A 17,780-nucleotide genomic window follows, 5' to 3' on the forward strand; every position below is an offset into this window, starting at 1 on the left:
AGTCACTTTATAAACAATCATTATACGATGACTTAAGAAAATGTCATTATTAATTATAATGATTACAAGATATATTAATAACCAAAACCAAAAACCTTATCATTGAGTGTGACATTTGGAAAAACAGTTTAATGTAATTTAAAGATACTGAGTTTTCAGAGAAGACCCTTCAAACTCTGATCTGTTGGGACAAAGTTCAACCCATGACAACACATGAAAACGGTGTAAGCATCTGTACTGAAATGTCATTTTTGTACAATAAAGAAGTTGATCATCCATATGCACTTGTCATTCCTATTGCTTACTGCTCCTAAAATGCCTCTGAAACAGTTAAGCTATAACTATAGGATACTCGTCACACTTGGGTTGTTGGGGCATCGGGAGGGCCAAGTGGTTAAGGCTTTGGCTTGTGGTGCCAAAGAACCAGGTTCGATTTGAGAAATGCATATAATGTGTGAAGCCCATTTCTTGTGTTCGCTACCATGATATGTTTGGGATATTGCTAAAGTGACATAAACCATACTTTATCACTCACTTAGGCTGTGCATCATGTCATGGGTAAAACTTGCTCTCTGAGAGTTGTGGTAGTTCTACAAGTATCCCTCGGCTGCTACCATTCTGTGATTTGAGGGAAGATATGCAGTATCTATTCTTTGCCTTATTGTTTAGTTGCTATTTCTACCTTTGCTGACTTGTACATTTTTATTTTTTGTATATTTTCATAGTCAAATAGACATTCCATAATATATATATGCCCACCGTCATGATGCAATATGTAGTGTTTGCAGTCAGCCATGAGTGGAGTACCCCTGAGGTGTGTCTGATGTTGCTGATTGTCCAGCTTAGAATTGCTGTGATGCAAACAGTGTAAATTTTGCTTAAGATCTTTGTTTTGCAATGATAAGGTTTTGTTTTTCTATATATGAGATATGATGTAATCTGTAAATTATATACTGGAACAGACTGAAAAGACATAATAGATGTTAACTTTAAATGAATGATAAGAAATCATTTGAATTCATAGAGTTTCAATTTTGGGGCAGATTTTGCACAAATTTCAGTGTGTGTTATCAAAGTGAATTGGAATAGATACCAGTTTAATGTTAATGATAATGAGAAATAATCTGGGTTTTCGAAATGTTTTATGTGTGGGTGTTGATTTAAAATTTCCCTTTATAGCATCATCAAATGTGTTCTAATAATTGTATTTCTTTGAAAATAATGTCACATTTCTACTGTCAATAGAAACATATATTTTTGTCTTAAACATGCCATATAGACATTTGTGGATATCAAAGTCATAATAATGTATTTGTGTAGACTGTTTACAGTTTACTTTTCTCTTTGCATGGCACAGCTTCCATAGGTCAGGTTGGTCTATGTTAATAATATTGTTTCTGTTTCTCACTTTACTTTCATTTGAAATCTAGTCAATTTAATGCACATTTAATGTTACTAAATAGTAATATGAAAATGTAACAATAGACAGTTATAGCTGAAGCTGATAATAAGTCAGTGTTTAGAAAAATGAGAAATGTTGAACACCAAACCTTTAAGTATATATTTATAGGTATGTACAAATAATCTTGTTACCTTGTCACACCCTTACATCTGTAATCTGTTCACAGTAATGTGCAGATATAAATGATGCTACTCAATTCCTGATCAGAAAAATATGAATATTACACAAAGTTTTGGAAGTTGTGTTTTTTAAATAATAATTGGAAAATGATATGAAAAGCTTGTCTCTGTTTATTTAGAAAAGTTGTGTGGGGAACATGTTTTCTCTCAGTTTAAAAGCAAATATGTTGTCTTGTGTTCAGAATTTTCTATAATTTTATAGGGTCCATAGATAAAAAAATCAGGAAACATCTCAGCTTATCATAGTTAGGTAATAAGCTCAAAATACCTGTGCTTATGTTTTATTTTATTAAGAAATGATTTAAGTAATGAATGTCTGTAATAGAATTCACTACATTACATTACGACCTTGATTAGTTGTGTTTTTAGCTTGGAATAGTAGTAAACAATGAAGCATATCCTGTCTTAGGCCAACTACTGCATATGCTGATGAACAAAAGCAAGGAAACACAAAGATTCTTTGCAGCTTGTTTGCATGTATTAATCTTTCACTTTGTCACAATCTTGCCTTGTTCTAGTTTCTTCTTTTATATATCATGTTGATTGTTTACAAGAGAGTGCAATCAAGAAAAACATGCCCATTCAGACAGACCATTTAATTCAATTAACCTGCAATAATTTAACAGAAAGTGAAAAGTAGGAAAATGGCACACGCATTAGAATTATGATATCATTATTTTAGACCCTTCTAGCACCAGTAATCAACCAATGGTCTGTTTCTCAAAGCTGTCTTAGCACTACAACTGTGGTAAGTCTGTGTTACAGTACAGGAGGTACGAGAATCGCAGCAGTATGAAAGCTTTGTGAAATGAGATCCAGCCTTTTTGTATGGAATTTTTGAAATAACACTGACACAAAAAATTAGTTATCTTTAGAAATCGACTGAAGTATCATTGTCTTCTTTTGTAATCATGTAGTATGCGACGACACATGCAGATGCAATCCTCTTTCATCGAACTACACTTTGCATATTTCTTGAGAACAAATTATGGCTTTGAGTGTATATTTTTGTTCAGTTATATCCAGCCAGCTGGTCTGGTGTGGTGTCCTCTTCAACAGATGTTTGATTTGTGAAGTCTTTGTCTCTATTTTAGTTCAGGACTGTTCACAGTGTTATGTTGGTATGAGTGGATATGAAGAGCATTTTTAAATTACTGATTTAGGTCATGCTTTTGTATGGCTTTCATTTTATGTTGAATAGAACTTATAACCTTAGGAAGCAGTATTTGAATTCAAATTAATATAACTTACATCATGTGGAAGGATGTGATTCCCAGCATAAAGCCAACATGATGTTTGAGACCTTGTTCGCTTTTGGCTTTCACTGTTCAAAGCAGCATTTGGTTCAGTCCCTGATTTTCTCTTGTATAGACACTGTGACACGATGTCCTGGATGTTTAGAATGAGAATCTGTGGTACTTACATAAAGGAATGCACAAAAGTTCATTGTTTTCATTGACCATCTGTAAACAAACAGGTAATGTGAAAGTCCTGGGGTCGAGTGTCTATTTGGTCAAACCATCATTCATGTGCACAGGTCGTCCTGTTTTAACTCTCTGCCATAATCCCTGAGAACCATCAGTTGTTATAACTGCATTGTTAGGGAGCAAGCATTTGTTTTTCACTCTAAACCATTATGGGCTCCTGGCACAAGATCACCTTCAGCTTCAGTTTTTTGTTATGTTCAGGACCTCACCTTTTACTTAAGATAATAGATACAAATCCATGCTTGCTCCCTTACCTGTCATAACAGGCTTAACGTAACAAAATGACATCAAGGTCATCACTTTAATTAAATATGACAAGTTGACCATTACAAAACCTAAATGCAAGAACACTATTATTTCATCTGTGGCTTTTCGTTGTATTTATGAGGTACACAAAGCTTCAAATTTGATCTGTCTTGCTTCTTCTTTTCATGAAAACTGGAACAATATGCAGGGATGGTATTTATTTATTTATTTCACATCCTATGCAGGTATTTAAGGCGAGATGATTGGTGGAATGATATAATCTACAAAAGTGTGAAACCTTTAAGAATATGAATTCCATTGTAGACGGAGTTACCATTTCCCCTGATCCTACATCTGTGTGTGATATTTGTCCTTGTGTCCTGTAAGTTGTGAGGCAGTGATCGGCTGTATAGACTGTTGTAATCATCAACAAATTACATTTGAATAAACAAAATATATGTAAATGATAAATATGTAAATGATAAATCAGCTTGTGAGTAGTTTTTTTTCACAGTTTGATGAGTCTAGTCATAAGTCCAAAGTTCCTGTCAGAACTGGCCGGATGATCTAGTACTCAGACAAGGTGACATTCAGAAGACCTCAGTTGTCTGGTTGTGGGGCCATTGTATATATGACCTGTGAAGATCCAGGATAGAGTTGATCTTCAGTAATCCATGCTTGTCATATGAAAGGATAGGATGGTCAGGCCCACTTACTTGGTTGACGCACCATTGTAAACCTTAAGTCATTGTGTTCTGCAATCTGATTGGTTGAAAAACATGATCTAATGGTATTTGGTTTTTGGAAACTGCCAGACTATTCACTACGTATGTACATGCAGAAACACAGCAAACAATTGTTTTGTCATTAACAGTGGTGACATCATTCAAATCATACTGTGACTAAAGTCAGAATGATGTCCCAAATGAGCAGCTGCAGATGCTACCATGGGAACCAGCTGAAACGGCCAGCTGATGACACTTCACTGCTGTACCCGTACTCGAAGTAAACAAGTGCAGACAGTAAAACCCTTTGGTTTACTTTTTTATTTACAATGTCCATAAATATCGTGTGGGCCAATTTCCAGGTGTTAATAAGTATTTGAAACACGGGAATATTTCTGAGAATGTATTTCCCATGCTTCAAACATTCAGTAAAACCTGGAAACTGGCCAACACATGATGTTTCTCTCCTAATTGTATCCCATTTGCATAGATCGATGCTCATAATATTACATTAGTCACTGGATTATCTGGTCCAGACTTGATTATTTTCAGACCACCCCATATAGCTGAAGTATTGCTGAATGTGGGGTAAAAGTAAACTCCCTCACCCACTGTATATCAGTCAGATCACATACCCGTTACATCATATGGCCTTACTTCCTTACTTACATCAGTGTGAAAATAAGTTGAAGTATACTTACTTTACACCATAAATGCTCAAGAGTTCTCTTCTGTAATTATTCAATAAAACATCACCACATACTGTAAGTCAGAATGTTAATATATGCAAAATTGATTGTCCCGACCTGATTTTATGCATATCAAATACAGAGTTATGTCCCTTGTACACAATAACTCATAAAGTGACAAGTGGAGAATGGAAACACTTTTATGTGTTGTATATGAAAAACATGAAGATTAAGCACATCTCAGACTTCTTTGTACTTCTAACAGGTAACCTATAGGGAACTGAAGATACAAGTAACTACAACTTTACAGATGCCATAGTTTATTCTTACTCAAAATGAAAAAAAGTTAAAAACATTACATATGAAAACCACTACACAGGACATATGGCTTGGCTCCTGTGAAAGAAGTGTGATCAAGTACACATGGAAACACAGTAGTCCTGAACTGTCCAGGGAGTGACAATGAGGACTGACCTTCTTGACAAGGGAGTAACCATGTACTAAAAGACTTGTGACACTGTACTGGCCATTTGAAATCTTTTTAAGGACAGACCAATTTTGTTTCTTGTTTTATGTATCTGCCAATCATATTTTTCAGGAAAAAGATAAAAAGTAAACTTAACTTCCCCCACTCAAAAAAAACAAAATCCTAATGCTAATGTGATGTAAGTGAAATACACTCGAAGTCTGTGTGAAATATAAACCTCACATAACTGATTTTTATTTGATATATAGAAGCCAACAGAATTAACACAGAAGCACAAGTGGGTCTCTCCTTTGGTGACGCTTTTAAAAAATTGATTCCCTTAAGGTTTCCTGAGGACAAAAATCCATAAAACAAGAAACAAAATTGGTCTGGCCTTAACCACAGGATTATGAATACAAACTGTAAGTGCAGTCATGTAAACATCACTTCACCATTGAACACTTCATAAAATTTCTATTGTGACTTAATGTCAGAATGACATAAGTGTAAACAGTTGATCATGACATCAGTCGCTGGTTTTCCTGGGCTGTTTTATTCAGGATACTGTTGTGAATGATTACTGCCAAGTTCACCGATTTCAGGGAGCAATAGAGTTAGTCCAAAGAAACCATTGCTGCTGTTAAACATTTTGAATATTGCCGTGTTAACCAATGTCTATGAGCAATAGAGATAGCATGGTCCTACGTTGCAGTAACAGTGAACACATGTGGCGTATCAACAAATAAGGAGTGCAGTAATTTCATTCTAAGTGTAACTTCTTCAGTCTTGAAACTTCAAAGATTCGGATTAGAAGTAATCTTCAGCAACCATGCATGTTGTAAGAGGCGAGACAATAGGCAGACTCTCCGACACCCTGACTTAGTGAGCACGTCATCATACCCCTCTTGCATAGATTGATGTCTCATCCTGACTCAGTCTAAAGTCAAATCACCTATAAAATTCTGTGTATAGCGTTAAACAACAAAAACAAAAAAAACTTCTGAATTGAAAGACACTTTTTCATAGCATGCTTCTCCAAGTCAAGTAACAATGGTAGAACAGATTAAAAATGTGACATTATCAAGAAGTCTTAGTGACACAACCATAACCAAATGTTGACAAAATGTCTCTCTGTCCATTGTTCTAATTCATTGGTTATGACTGTGCAATAATATGTGCATCTATTCACACAGTAGCATGTTCCATGTTCTGCTCACACAAGGTTAGAGAAATGTCTTTAGATTATTTTTTAATGAAGGCATGCTTTTTGCTATTTTGAGGGATATAGGCAGCTCATTCCTTAAGGTTCAAGCAGCGTAGGTGAAGGTTCTTCTACCAAATGTGATTGTCTTATACTTTGGAACTTCGGAGCTGTAAAGTGATGCTTGTTTCGCAATCAAAGAAATCTTGATAGAGAGGGAAACCTCAGAAATGGGCTTCACACACTGTACCCATGTGGGGAATCGACCCTGGGTCTACAGCATGATGAGCAAATGTTTTAACCACCAGGCCACCCTACCACACACTGCACGTAAGATGGAACCAGACCATGGTAGCACTTGTAGCAGTCAGATGAATACTGCCGTTTCACTGTATAACGTCATGCTTCAGCAGTACCCTTCAAAGTTAAAACTCGCCTAAACCACTCACTTTCACAAAACATGTGCACATGAACAAGCTGTTTGGTGTAAGGTTCTGCTTAGAGTTAACCTTCATCATTTATTGAAACAAAATCTTTTCAAAGTTGAAATCTGTTTTGCAATTAATTAGTACATGGGGAAACAGTATCTTAGTTCAAATGGTATGGAATATTTTGCAAATTCTAGTTCAGAGCAGTTGACCAAAGGAAGTGGCCCCATTTACACCAGTGAGTCTAATGTTTTGATCGGTAATACATTTCAATGATCAAAAAGACCATCACAAGAAAACAACATTGTATATATAAACTGTCCAAAATTTCAGACTTAAACAGAGAGTCTGAACTATTATGCAATAAAAACAATAAACATTACCCTATTAACTACATATACAAATGTATGGTTAACACAAAAAATACATTCACAAAGTATCAAGACCACGGTAAACCAAAGAAAAACTTGGGACAAAAAAATACACTTGGAAACATGAAACTCACAAATTACAAATGTTATCAAAAGGTCACAAGGCCCAAAACATAATGCTTAATAATGGAAAACAATATGAGTGTGTAATACATCACAGCTGAATAACCATTTCTTGTTAATTAAAACATGCACTCAAAGAGTTTAAGCAAAATGTTACAAACTTTGGACAATAAACAAATTAGAACAGGGATTGGGAAAAGCAAGGGCCATGGGCAATTTTACATATTAGAATAAAAAATGGCCTATTAAAATTTTGAAGTTTACTATTGATACAGGGGCAGTGGCCCCTTCTAAATTCAGAAAATGGCTAATAATCCTGAAAATGGCCCATTGTCAAAGTTCTCTTTCCCAATCCGTGTTAGAAATAACATGAAACAGCATTTAAATAGTAAATACATGTGTAAATAGTCAAATAATCATAAGTGTAAAAATGTCAAAGATTGAAAGGTACTGAATACTAGAAGAATACCAACACAGTGATGAGAATGAGGACATGTAAACAAATATTCAAAAAACATAATTTCAGAGTTACATAATACAGAAGGAAAAGTATACATCTATCACAACTAGAAGATAATATATTTCTATGTGTATTCCTATAAAATAAAATTTTAATAAAAAGTTATCCAATGGAACTAGCCCAAGATGGAACAGCATGGTAATGAAAGGCAAACCATCCCCTGATTTTTCGAAACAAACTTAAGTCTGAGTTTTGACCTAAGTCGGAGATTTTTCTCAAATTTGAGAAAACGCATTTCACACAATGAACTGAAATTGGCACAAAACTCCAAGTATAGAAAACAGTTGAGTTTCTTGGATAGATTACTTAAGTTGTTTGGGGTTTTATATTTCAAAAATGCATTTGAGTTAAAAATTCAGCTGTTTCAAATTGTAAAACTCAGTCGTTTTTTCGAGAAATCGGGGCCTGGTTCGACATAGGCAATGACTTACACTAATTAGAATAAATCAATGGTGAAAATTTTTTTTCAAATGAATGTCTGTTGTGGATACCACAAGTTGAACAGAAAGCGACAGGTTGTACCCATATGTTTTCAGTTCACAAGCCCAAATTTTGCCCTCATTATGATTTCCAGAAGGTTTTTCTAGTATCATTTTGCATTCAATTTCTGATTTTACTGGACCATACTGGATTCTTGACTCAGATTTGAAACAAGTCACTACAACTGCAGTTTCTGAGAGCATATCCAAGCTATTCCACATGATCTACATACAAGTCACATCAAATTGTCTGACTATGTAAACACAAATGTAAATATAAGGTCACATAAAATAGTCCCATTTATAATAATATCACCGGTATAACATGATTAAGTAGGGGAAAAGAGCTCAGAATTACATATTTAACTTCTGGGGCAACAAACATCCTAATTCTGCAGGGCTTGATTTGCATGATGTCAACCTACTTGCACCTCATGCAAACTAAGATAAAAACCTAGTTGCGCTAGCCAATTCCTGTTGCCCTGCTTTAAGTTTTATTGTAATATGCAAATGCAATTATGTAGATGTTTTTACCCAATTGAAAATTGACTTACAGGTTAGACAACACACTACTTTGTAACACTGGGTTGCACCAGTGCAAGTAACAAAGCTCTAAATAGAGCCCTGGTCCAGATAAAACCTTTATTCCAGTTAAGAAAATGACATGGAGAATACCCATTATATTTTACTGGTCATCTGGATGAGTTTCATTAAAACTGTATTATTTATTAATAATTTGCAACTTCAAAATAATAACATTGGCAGTTAGCTCAATGCCACTATAAGCAAAATTCCAGCCTTATGACGGTGGGGAAAACCAAGGTTGGCAATAAAGGAACAAAACAAAACATGCATCATCTAATGAGTGGGCTCTGACATACTAAATACAGACATTATTTGATATAATGTCCAAATATATAATATGGATTTAAGCTTCTTCATTCTTTCCCACACATTTCAGAATCATTACAGATCCCTTCATCAGGTGAAGTGACAGCTGATCCAGTGTGTGAAGTAACTACTGGCCTACTAGTCTGTGACTAGTAAAAATCCAATTGGGCCAGTATATCTCCACTGTCACTGTTCCGACAGGCTGCTGAATTTTCATGCAGTCTTTTGGTAAATATATCAATCTCTCCGATTTGTTAAGTTAAATATACAATTTTAACTCATGAAAGATTATGGTCTGATAAAAACGTTTATCATCAGAGCAGCTCCATGATGAAACCTGTCTACATTCAAATTTCAGGCTAGTAAATTATTTTGGCAGCTAGTAACCCTCAGGCACAGCTAACCCGACAGGCTAGTAAAATTTGTAAACTATTTCACATACTGAGTTGGCACAATGATGTTGATGTCCCCTGATGGCGGGATCAGTAATAATCCTGAGAAAGAATATAGAAGCTCAAATCCACAAAATATCTTGATCATCTATACAACTTCTAAAAGCTGCTAAACACATCTGGTTGAAAACGAATACAAACTCAAGATAAAAAATATTTTGAAATCTATGGTGTAATCAAATACATCACCATCAAAAACATTCATTTCATTTTGGTTTTGACAAAAGTGTGTACTATATTTCATATATCACAAAATGTTTCCATTTGAGCATGGTAGTTCAAATGTGAAAGCACAGTCAAAATTTACTGGCCACTATCATTTCATAGTAGTTGACTTTCTTATTCATTTGGTATCGAATACAGTCCACAAAAATCACAGTGAACAATCATAACAATGCAAGACCAGCTCACAAACCAAGAGGAAATGTTGAATTCTATAAATGCGTTCAAGTGTAGATCAATTTAATCATGTACATATAGAATATTCTAAATTGTATAAGAATTTGCTGATAAGCTCAAAAGGTTAGTAAGGTATTAAAATATTTTTAAAAAAGCAAATTTCAAAATGAGTGCTGTGCCATTTTATGCTGAACTGACTTGTTTTCTGAAACAACCATTAAAGTGAGACATAATCAGTGGACAAAAAGCCTCTCAATGGTTTTCATTCAAACAACAAATAATTTCATAATCCTTTTAAGAAAAGACATAACAGCATATGGTACTACCAGAACTGATCACAATGCAAGTCTTCAACAACAGCCTGCAATATCATTTAAATGGTCTGGTATTTTAACAAAATATATGAAGTGTAATCCTTTGGGTTTATCAATAATGGAATTAATAAAACCTTATACAAATAACTTCACACAAATGATATTTCTGGTAATAGCGGCATGTACATTTTTTATCATTTCGTGTTGCCACATTTGATGAAACATTGCAATGGTTAGTGTGTGAGCCTCCAGACTATAAGGACAAGTACTACAATAAAAAACAGTGTTGTAAATGTATGGCACTATTTATGTCTTAACAAACAAAGTTGCTTAAATATAGGCATAAAACATACTTCTCTGTCAATGGCAACAATTATCATTACAAAACAGACCTAACGATTGAAATATATTGCAATACCAAATTCTAGTCATAATACATTTCCGACTGTATCATCTGATTTGCATCAAGCTGCAATAATAACAAGTGCTATCAAATATAAAACCTGATACACTTAAAATTGAGAGTTGAAAGTCATTAGACACTAAAGAGCATTGCTGTTTTGGTCATTGCAAATTTAATTCAACCCTCTACGCGTACTATTTGCTTCACTCAATCACTAAACTTAGAAGTCTCACCATGCAAATATTCCCCAAAACATGCACCCCTTTTGTTGTTACAAGTTGGGATGACTTAAAATAACAACCTTATGAATAACATGACTGGGAACATAGTGACAGGAAAGGAGCTGGCACAAGATGTAGGGTGACCAGAAGCAGTTGGCATACCAAGCCTTGTGGACATATGATCCTCTGTCATTTGTGATTGTTGTTGCCGCTGAACAATCAATAGAGATGTAAGTGGAGTTACAAACTTGTATGCCAGGGACATCTTGAGGGCTCGACCCTCTAATATCACACCTTCCTCTTCAGAGGTGGCTATTGCCTTCTTCGCCAGCAAGTCCTTGATGGTCAGATACGCCCATAACTTCTCAGTAAACTCTCCAGATGGCCCAGACAGCTGTTTCTTTGATGAATCAGGAACTACGAGCTGAACCTTGTTAGCACTTGCTGTGGAACCTTCCACAATGGCATCTATGACATCACTCAGCCTCTTGCCCACGACCACTACTTCTGTTCCAGAGAAGAACTGATTGAATGTTGTTGTGGTCAGCTGCGAGATGTCCACTTGGTTGCTGTTGTATCTAAACTGCACTTGAAGGAGCAGAGGGACATTCACTTCTCTGAAGAAATCTGTCAGTTGCTCTGCTGCATCATCTTCTTCATATATACGCCTGGCAAAGCCTCCATTCTCTAAAGATATCTGCTCTAGAAACTTGAAATTTACACCTTGGCCAAATCCCAGTGAGAATATGGCAACTCTGCCTTTATTCAGACGTTTGACATTTTCACGAATTTTTACTATACTAGTTACTCCAGCTGAAGGCAGTCCATCCGTCAGAAATACAATGATGTCAGCTTTATTGATCTTGTTCTTGAAAAGGATCACAAGAGCATCAAGAAGACCAGCATTGATATTTGTACCTCCACCAGCCTTCGCTTCACGATCAACATAGCGCTGGGCAGACTTGATATTGTTTAAGGTCGCTTGTTGAGGCTCTGACTGCCATACAACTACTTCATTATTAAACAGTAGTATGTTGAAGAAGTCAACACTACTCAGCTGCTGGAGAATCTGTTTCATTGCATCTCTTGTCTGTTCAATCTTCCTTCCTCCCATTGACCCACTGATGTCAATCACAAATACAACGCTTTTTGGGATACGTGGCAATTCATCAGATTTATCCACAGCAAAATAATGAACAAAATAATCATTAGTTAGAGCTGTGATTATGCTGCCTCCGTCAAATCCATGTTGTAGATCATAGGATACAACAAATTCACCATCAATGCCTCGGTCAGCATTGACCTGCCTCTGTCGAGACACAGAAGGGTTGTATAAGATTTGACGCTTTGACATTGATGCCGTAAGTGTCGCATGTTCTGACGTTGCATCCAAAACATCATTGCTGTTGGGGAGACGATAGGTAAATCTGTCAAATATTTGTGGACCCTCTTCATAGACAAGGTTCAAGGTTAAGTTGTCCACAATCTGCTTGGGCTGTACCATAATCCTCTGTTCATACAGACCAAGACGTCGTTGCAGCAGCTGGAGGTAAGTTAGTTCGAGATGGACCTCGCTCTCGGCTGCAACGTTTACCGAGGTGGCGAATATATCCATCCCCCGTGCAACATCTGTGGAAGAGTGTCGAACTTGCCCTGCTGACTGCCCATCCTGTTTAGCCCTGTCATATTTTTCCTGGGCTTCCTTCTTTTCATATACCTTCGCTTCATAAAATGTGCCGTTGATTATCATGGTGAAATTGGATATAAAGGCCGATTCTGGGATCTGCACCCGGAAACTTGCTTCTTTGCTGTCCCCCTTTGTATTCACAATGGTGCTGGATATTTTGACAGTTGCAAATCTCGACTGAACTTGAGAGATAATATGTAAATCTTTTATCTTAGGTACATCAACCTCTGCAGTAGCAGTAACCTGTCTCTTATACCGTGGGACGAGATGTTTGGATGCCGAAGTATAAAACGAAATTGGTGCAATGGCACCGATGTTGACAGCTGTAAGCATAATGCAGGTCAGAACACCGTTGCCAACAAACGCCTTCATTGTCACTGTGTGAATGATGACATTAAACAAAGCACAAGCCCTGTTCAGCTTACAGTTCGAGCGAGGGCAACCTTCAAAGTTTCTCGAAAAACTGGAAATAAACCCGCCCCTCACAGGGTTTTCCTCATTTACAGTGACTCGTTTTCTAAATATAGCCCAAGTTCTGCAGGCGAGGCTAAACTGGGATCCATATCGCATAATTGACAAACGCTGGTTCCCGGCTTCCTTTGCGCGCGCTAAAGTTCGCCAAAGCTATGTGGTTTTGTGTGAGACGGAGCCCAGCTTATCTAAGCTGGTTCGCGGCTCCCATTCCGCGAGGTTACATTCGCGAAAGGTATATTGCGATATGAGAGACGTAACGCGTAACTACTCGCCTCTTTCCGTCGTCTACAAGAAGACTCGTCAAACCAATCAGAACGCGCATACTGGAAGTAGGGCTTTGATGTAAGTAATCCCGACTACTGAAATCGTTTATGGATTTATGTTACTGTTTAAAAATCATGAAAAATATTTATCGTCATATTGAAAGTACAGTACAGAATTGTGCTCTCTATTGTGAATGTGTTCGTAAGAATCATGCGATTGACGGGGGAGACTCAGAAAGATGCACGTGCATTTGTTGACATAACGGTTCTCACTGGTCCAACTGAGCGTATGTTCTGACGATCTTTGGAGCTTGTTATGGTGATTGTACGTGTGCTTTCAACAGTTTTAGGAAATGTAGTTATTAATTGACAGCAGCTCCAAAACGATGCTATTTACCTGTATAACTAAATAAGTTTAATCTTTAACACTGGGCACCGATATATTTCTCGTCTCGGGGAATGTTGTAAGACTGACCTTTTCCGGTCATGTATATATTTTTCACTGAATTCAGATAAAATTCCACTTGAGGTATGACAGCAAGGTTACACGAATGTATCATCTGATTTGTATCAAGCCGCAATAATAACATTAACAAGTGCTATCAAATATAAAACCTGATACACTTAAAATAGATAGTTGAAAGTCATTAAAGTCATTAGACACAAAAGAGCATTGCAAATTTAATTCAACCCTCTACGCGTAATATTTGCTTCACTCAATCAGTAAGCTTAGAAGCCTCACCATGCAAATATTCCCCAAAACATGCACCCCTTGTGTTCATGCATATAATCATCAATTTACAGGATGGAGGGATGTGATTTAAAATACATCACACTACCTCATAAAATGATAATAGTTTTTAGAAAATTTTTGAAGTTTCAAAGTTCTAAAAAATTATTTCCATATTCAATTCATTCAAAGACTTGTTTCAGTAGTATAAAGCTCTTGTTTGAGTGTTTGGTTTGAGACAAGGTAACCCACACTGTGATCAGGACCTTAAAGCAGGAAGGCTAAAAAAATCTTAGTTCTTAGACCTAAGTTTCCTAAGCCAGATTTTGTTGTTACAAGTTGGGATGACTTAAAACAACAACCTTATGAATAACATGACTGGGAACATAGTGACAGGAAAGGAACTGGCACAAGATGTAGGGTGACCAGAAGCAGTTGGCATACCAATCATCTGATCCTCTGTCATTTGTGATTGTTGTTGCCGCTGAACAATCAATAGAGATGTAAGTGGAGTTACAAACTTGTATGCCAGGGACATCTTGAGGGCTCGACCTTCTAATATCACACCTTCCTCTTCAGAGGTGGCTATTGCCTTCTTCGCCAGCAAGTCCTTGATGGTCAGATACGCCCATAACTTCTCAGTAAACTCTCCAGATGGCCCAGACAGCTGTTTCTTTGATGAATCAGGAACTACGAGCTGAACCTTGTTAGCACTTGCTGTGGAACCTTCCACAATGGCATCTATGACATCACTCAGCCTCTTGCCCACGACCACTACTTCTGTTCCAGAGAACTGATTGAATGTTGTTGTGGTCAGCTGCGAGATGTCCACTTGGTTGCTGTTGTATCTAAACTGCACTTGAAGGAGCAGAGGGACATTCACTTCTCTGAAGAAATCTGTCAGTTGCTCTGCTGCATCATCTTCTTCATATATACGCCTGGCAAAGCCTCCATTCTCTAAAGATATCTGCTCTAGAAACTTGAAATTTACACCTTGGCCAAATCCCAGTGAGAATATGGCAACTCTGCCTTTATTCAGACGTTTGACATTTTCACGAATTTTCACTATACTAGTTACTCCAGCTGAAGGCCGTCCGTCCGTCAGAAATACAATGATGTCAGCTTTATTGATCTTGTTCTTGAAAAGGGTGACAAGAGCATCAAGAAGACCAGAATTGATATTTGTACCTCCACCAGCCTTCGCTTTACGATCAACATAGCGCTGGGCAGACTTGATATTGTTTCAGGTCGCTTGTTGAGGCTCTGACTGCCATACAACAACTTCATTACTAAATAGTAGTATGTTGAAGAAGTCAACACTACTCAGCTGCTGGAGAATCTGTTTCATTGCATCTCTTGTCTGTTCAATCTTCCTTCCTCCCATTGACCCACTGATGTCAATCACAAATACAACGCTTTTTGGGATACGTGGCAATTCATCAGATTTATCCACAGCAAAATAATGAACAAAATAATCATTAGTTAGAGCTGTGATTATGCTGCCTCCGTCAAATCCATGTTGTAGATCATAGGATACAACAAATTCACCATCAATGCCTCGGTCAGCATTGACCTGCCTCTGTCGAGACACGGAAGGGTTGTATAAGATTTGACGCCTTGACATTGATGTCGTAAGTGTCGCATGTTCTGACGTTGCATCCAAAACATCAATGCTGTTGGGGAGACGATAGGTAAATCTGTCAAATATTTGTGGACCCTCTTCATAGACAAGGTTCAAGGTTAAGTTGTCCACAATCTGCTTGGGTTGTACCATAATCCTCTGTTCATACAGACCAAGACGTCGTTGCAGCAGCTGGAGGTAAGTTAGTTCGAGATGGACCTCGCTCTCGGCTGCAACGTTTACCGAGGTGGCGAATATATCCATCCCCCGTGCAACATCTGTGGAAGAGTGTCGAACTTGCCCTGCTGACTGCCCATCCTGTTTAGCCCTGTCATATTTTTCCTGGGCTTCCCTCTTTTCATATACCTTCGCTTCATAAAATGTGCCGTTGATTATCATGGTGAAATTGGATATAAAGGCCGATTCTGGGATTTGCACCCTGAAACTTGCTTCTTTGCTGTCCCTCTTTGTATTCACAATGGTGCTGGATATTTTGACAGTTGCAAATCTCGACTGAACTTGAGAGATAATATGTAATTCTTTTATCTTAGGTACATCAACCTTTGCAGTAGCAGTAACCTGTCTCTTATACCGTGGGACGAGATGTTTGGATGTAAATGACTCGTTTTCTAAATATAGCCCAAGTTCTGCAGGCGAGGCTAAACTGGGATCCATGTCGCATAATTGACAACGCTGGTTCCCGGCTTCCTTTGCGCGCGCTAAAGTTCGCCAAAGCTATGTGGTGGTGTGTGTGAGACGGGGCCCAGCTAATCTAAGCTGGTTCGCGGCTCCCATTCCGCGAGGTTACATTCGCGAAAGGTATATTGCGATATGAGAGACGTTACGCGTAACTACTCGCCTCTTTCCGTCGTCTACAAGAACATTCGTAACTGCTCGTCTCTTTCCGTGACCTACAAGAAGACGGCTTGCCGGAATGACACGAGTAGTTACGAATGCTACAAGAAAACTCGTCAAATCAATCAGAACGCGCATATTGGATGTAGGGCTTTGATGTAAGTAAGTTCTGACGATCTTTGGAGCTTGTTATGGTGATTTGTACGTGTGCTTTCAACAGTTTTAGGAAATGTAGTTATTAATCGACAGCAGCTCCAAAACGATACTATTTACCTGTATAACTAAATAACTTTAACACTGGGCACCGATATATTTCTCGTCTCGGGGAGTGTTGTAAGACTGACCTTTTTCGGTCATGTATATATTTTTCACTGATAATAAACCCCATTTAGAAATGTTGAAATGTAAGCTAAACATCTTGTAAAAAATACGTCAGAACATGTCTCAGTATTATTTATTCGCTACACTCCTCTACTGAATCTAACAAACCCTAGTAAGAGGTCGCGTCAGCTACCCTTTTATCAACGTATGACATTCCCATCAAACGCGAGACGGTCGAACAGATTCACGGATTTAAAGGACCACTAATCTCAATTTTTTGGTACTCTTTTTATCACTGCATATGAAAGACTTTTGGTTAGTCATAAACGAAACACCATTTGTTTTTTAAAAAAAATTGTGGTTAATTAATACCAGGGATACTCTATAACAGGGATTGGTCACTCGCTAGCTTTCCTTACCATTTGTACTAATTAACGTGTGCCTCGTCATGCTCCACTGCACACGTCGACTTGGTTTGTTCTCAGCGCAAATCGGCTGCGCTTAACAGTATTTCAACCAGTTTACTGTCGGAAACTATCGGCATCTCCCGGAGTAATACTCGGTAAATTGGAGTAGGCTCCCCTGAATGTTGTCACAACAAGCTGGTTACACTTCCTGTCGCCGAATGATGCATGTGTGGATTAATGAGAGGACTTGAGAATGTGTTTACACATTGCCTTGTTCAAAGACTCTCTGTTTATGTGACAATTTTGATACAGCGTTCGAAACGATCGCCAGCCCAGAGGCCCAGCGTCGGGTGTTAATGTATCAGG

The 17,780-nt window shown here is 37.5% G+C and overlaps 2 protein-coding genes across 2 annotated transcripts; both read right to left on the minus strand.

Moving 5' to 3' along the window:
* Positions 1 to 6,941: 6,941 nt before the first annotated feature.
* On the minus strand, positions 6,942 to 13,391 carry LOC137264881 (inter-alpha-trypsin inhibitor heavy chain H4-like). Its single transcript, XM_067800230.1, has one exon. It carries the CDS (start codon positions 13,311 to 13,313, stop codon positions 11,124 to 11,126), a length of 2,190 nt encoding a protein of 729 aa, XP_067656331.1. The 5' UTR covers positions 13,314 to 13,391; the 3' UTR covers positions 6,942 to 11,123.
* A 1,067-nt stretch (positions 13,392 to 14,458) lies between these two features.
* Positions 14,459 to 16,506, minus strand: LOC137265022 (inter-alpha-trypsin inhibitor heavy chain H4-like). Its single transcript, XM_067800351.1, is given in 1 exon segment — positions 14,459 to 16,506. A coding segment is annotated over 1 exon segment (1,947 nt). The 3' UTR covers positions 14,459 to 14,559.
* Between the last annotated feature and the right edge of the window lie 1,274 nt (positions 16,507 to 17,780).

The sequence above is a fragment of the Haliotis asinina genome, chromosome 15 (assembly GCF_037392515.1).
Source record: "Haliotis asinina isolate JCU_RB_2024 chromosome 15, JCU_Hal_asi_v2, whole genome shotgun sequence".
Taxonomy (NCBI): domain Eukaryota; kingdom Metazoa; phylum Mollusca; class Gastropoda; order Lepetellida; family Haliotidae; genus Haliotis; species Haliotis asinina.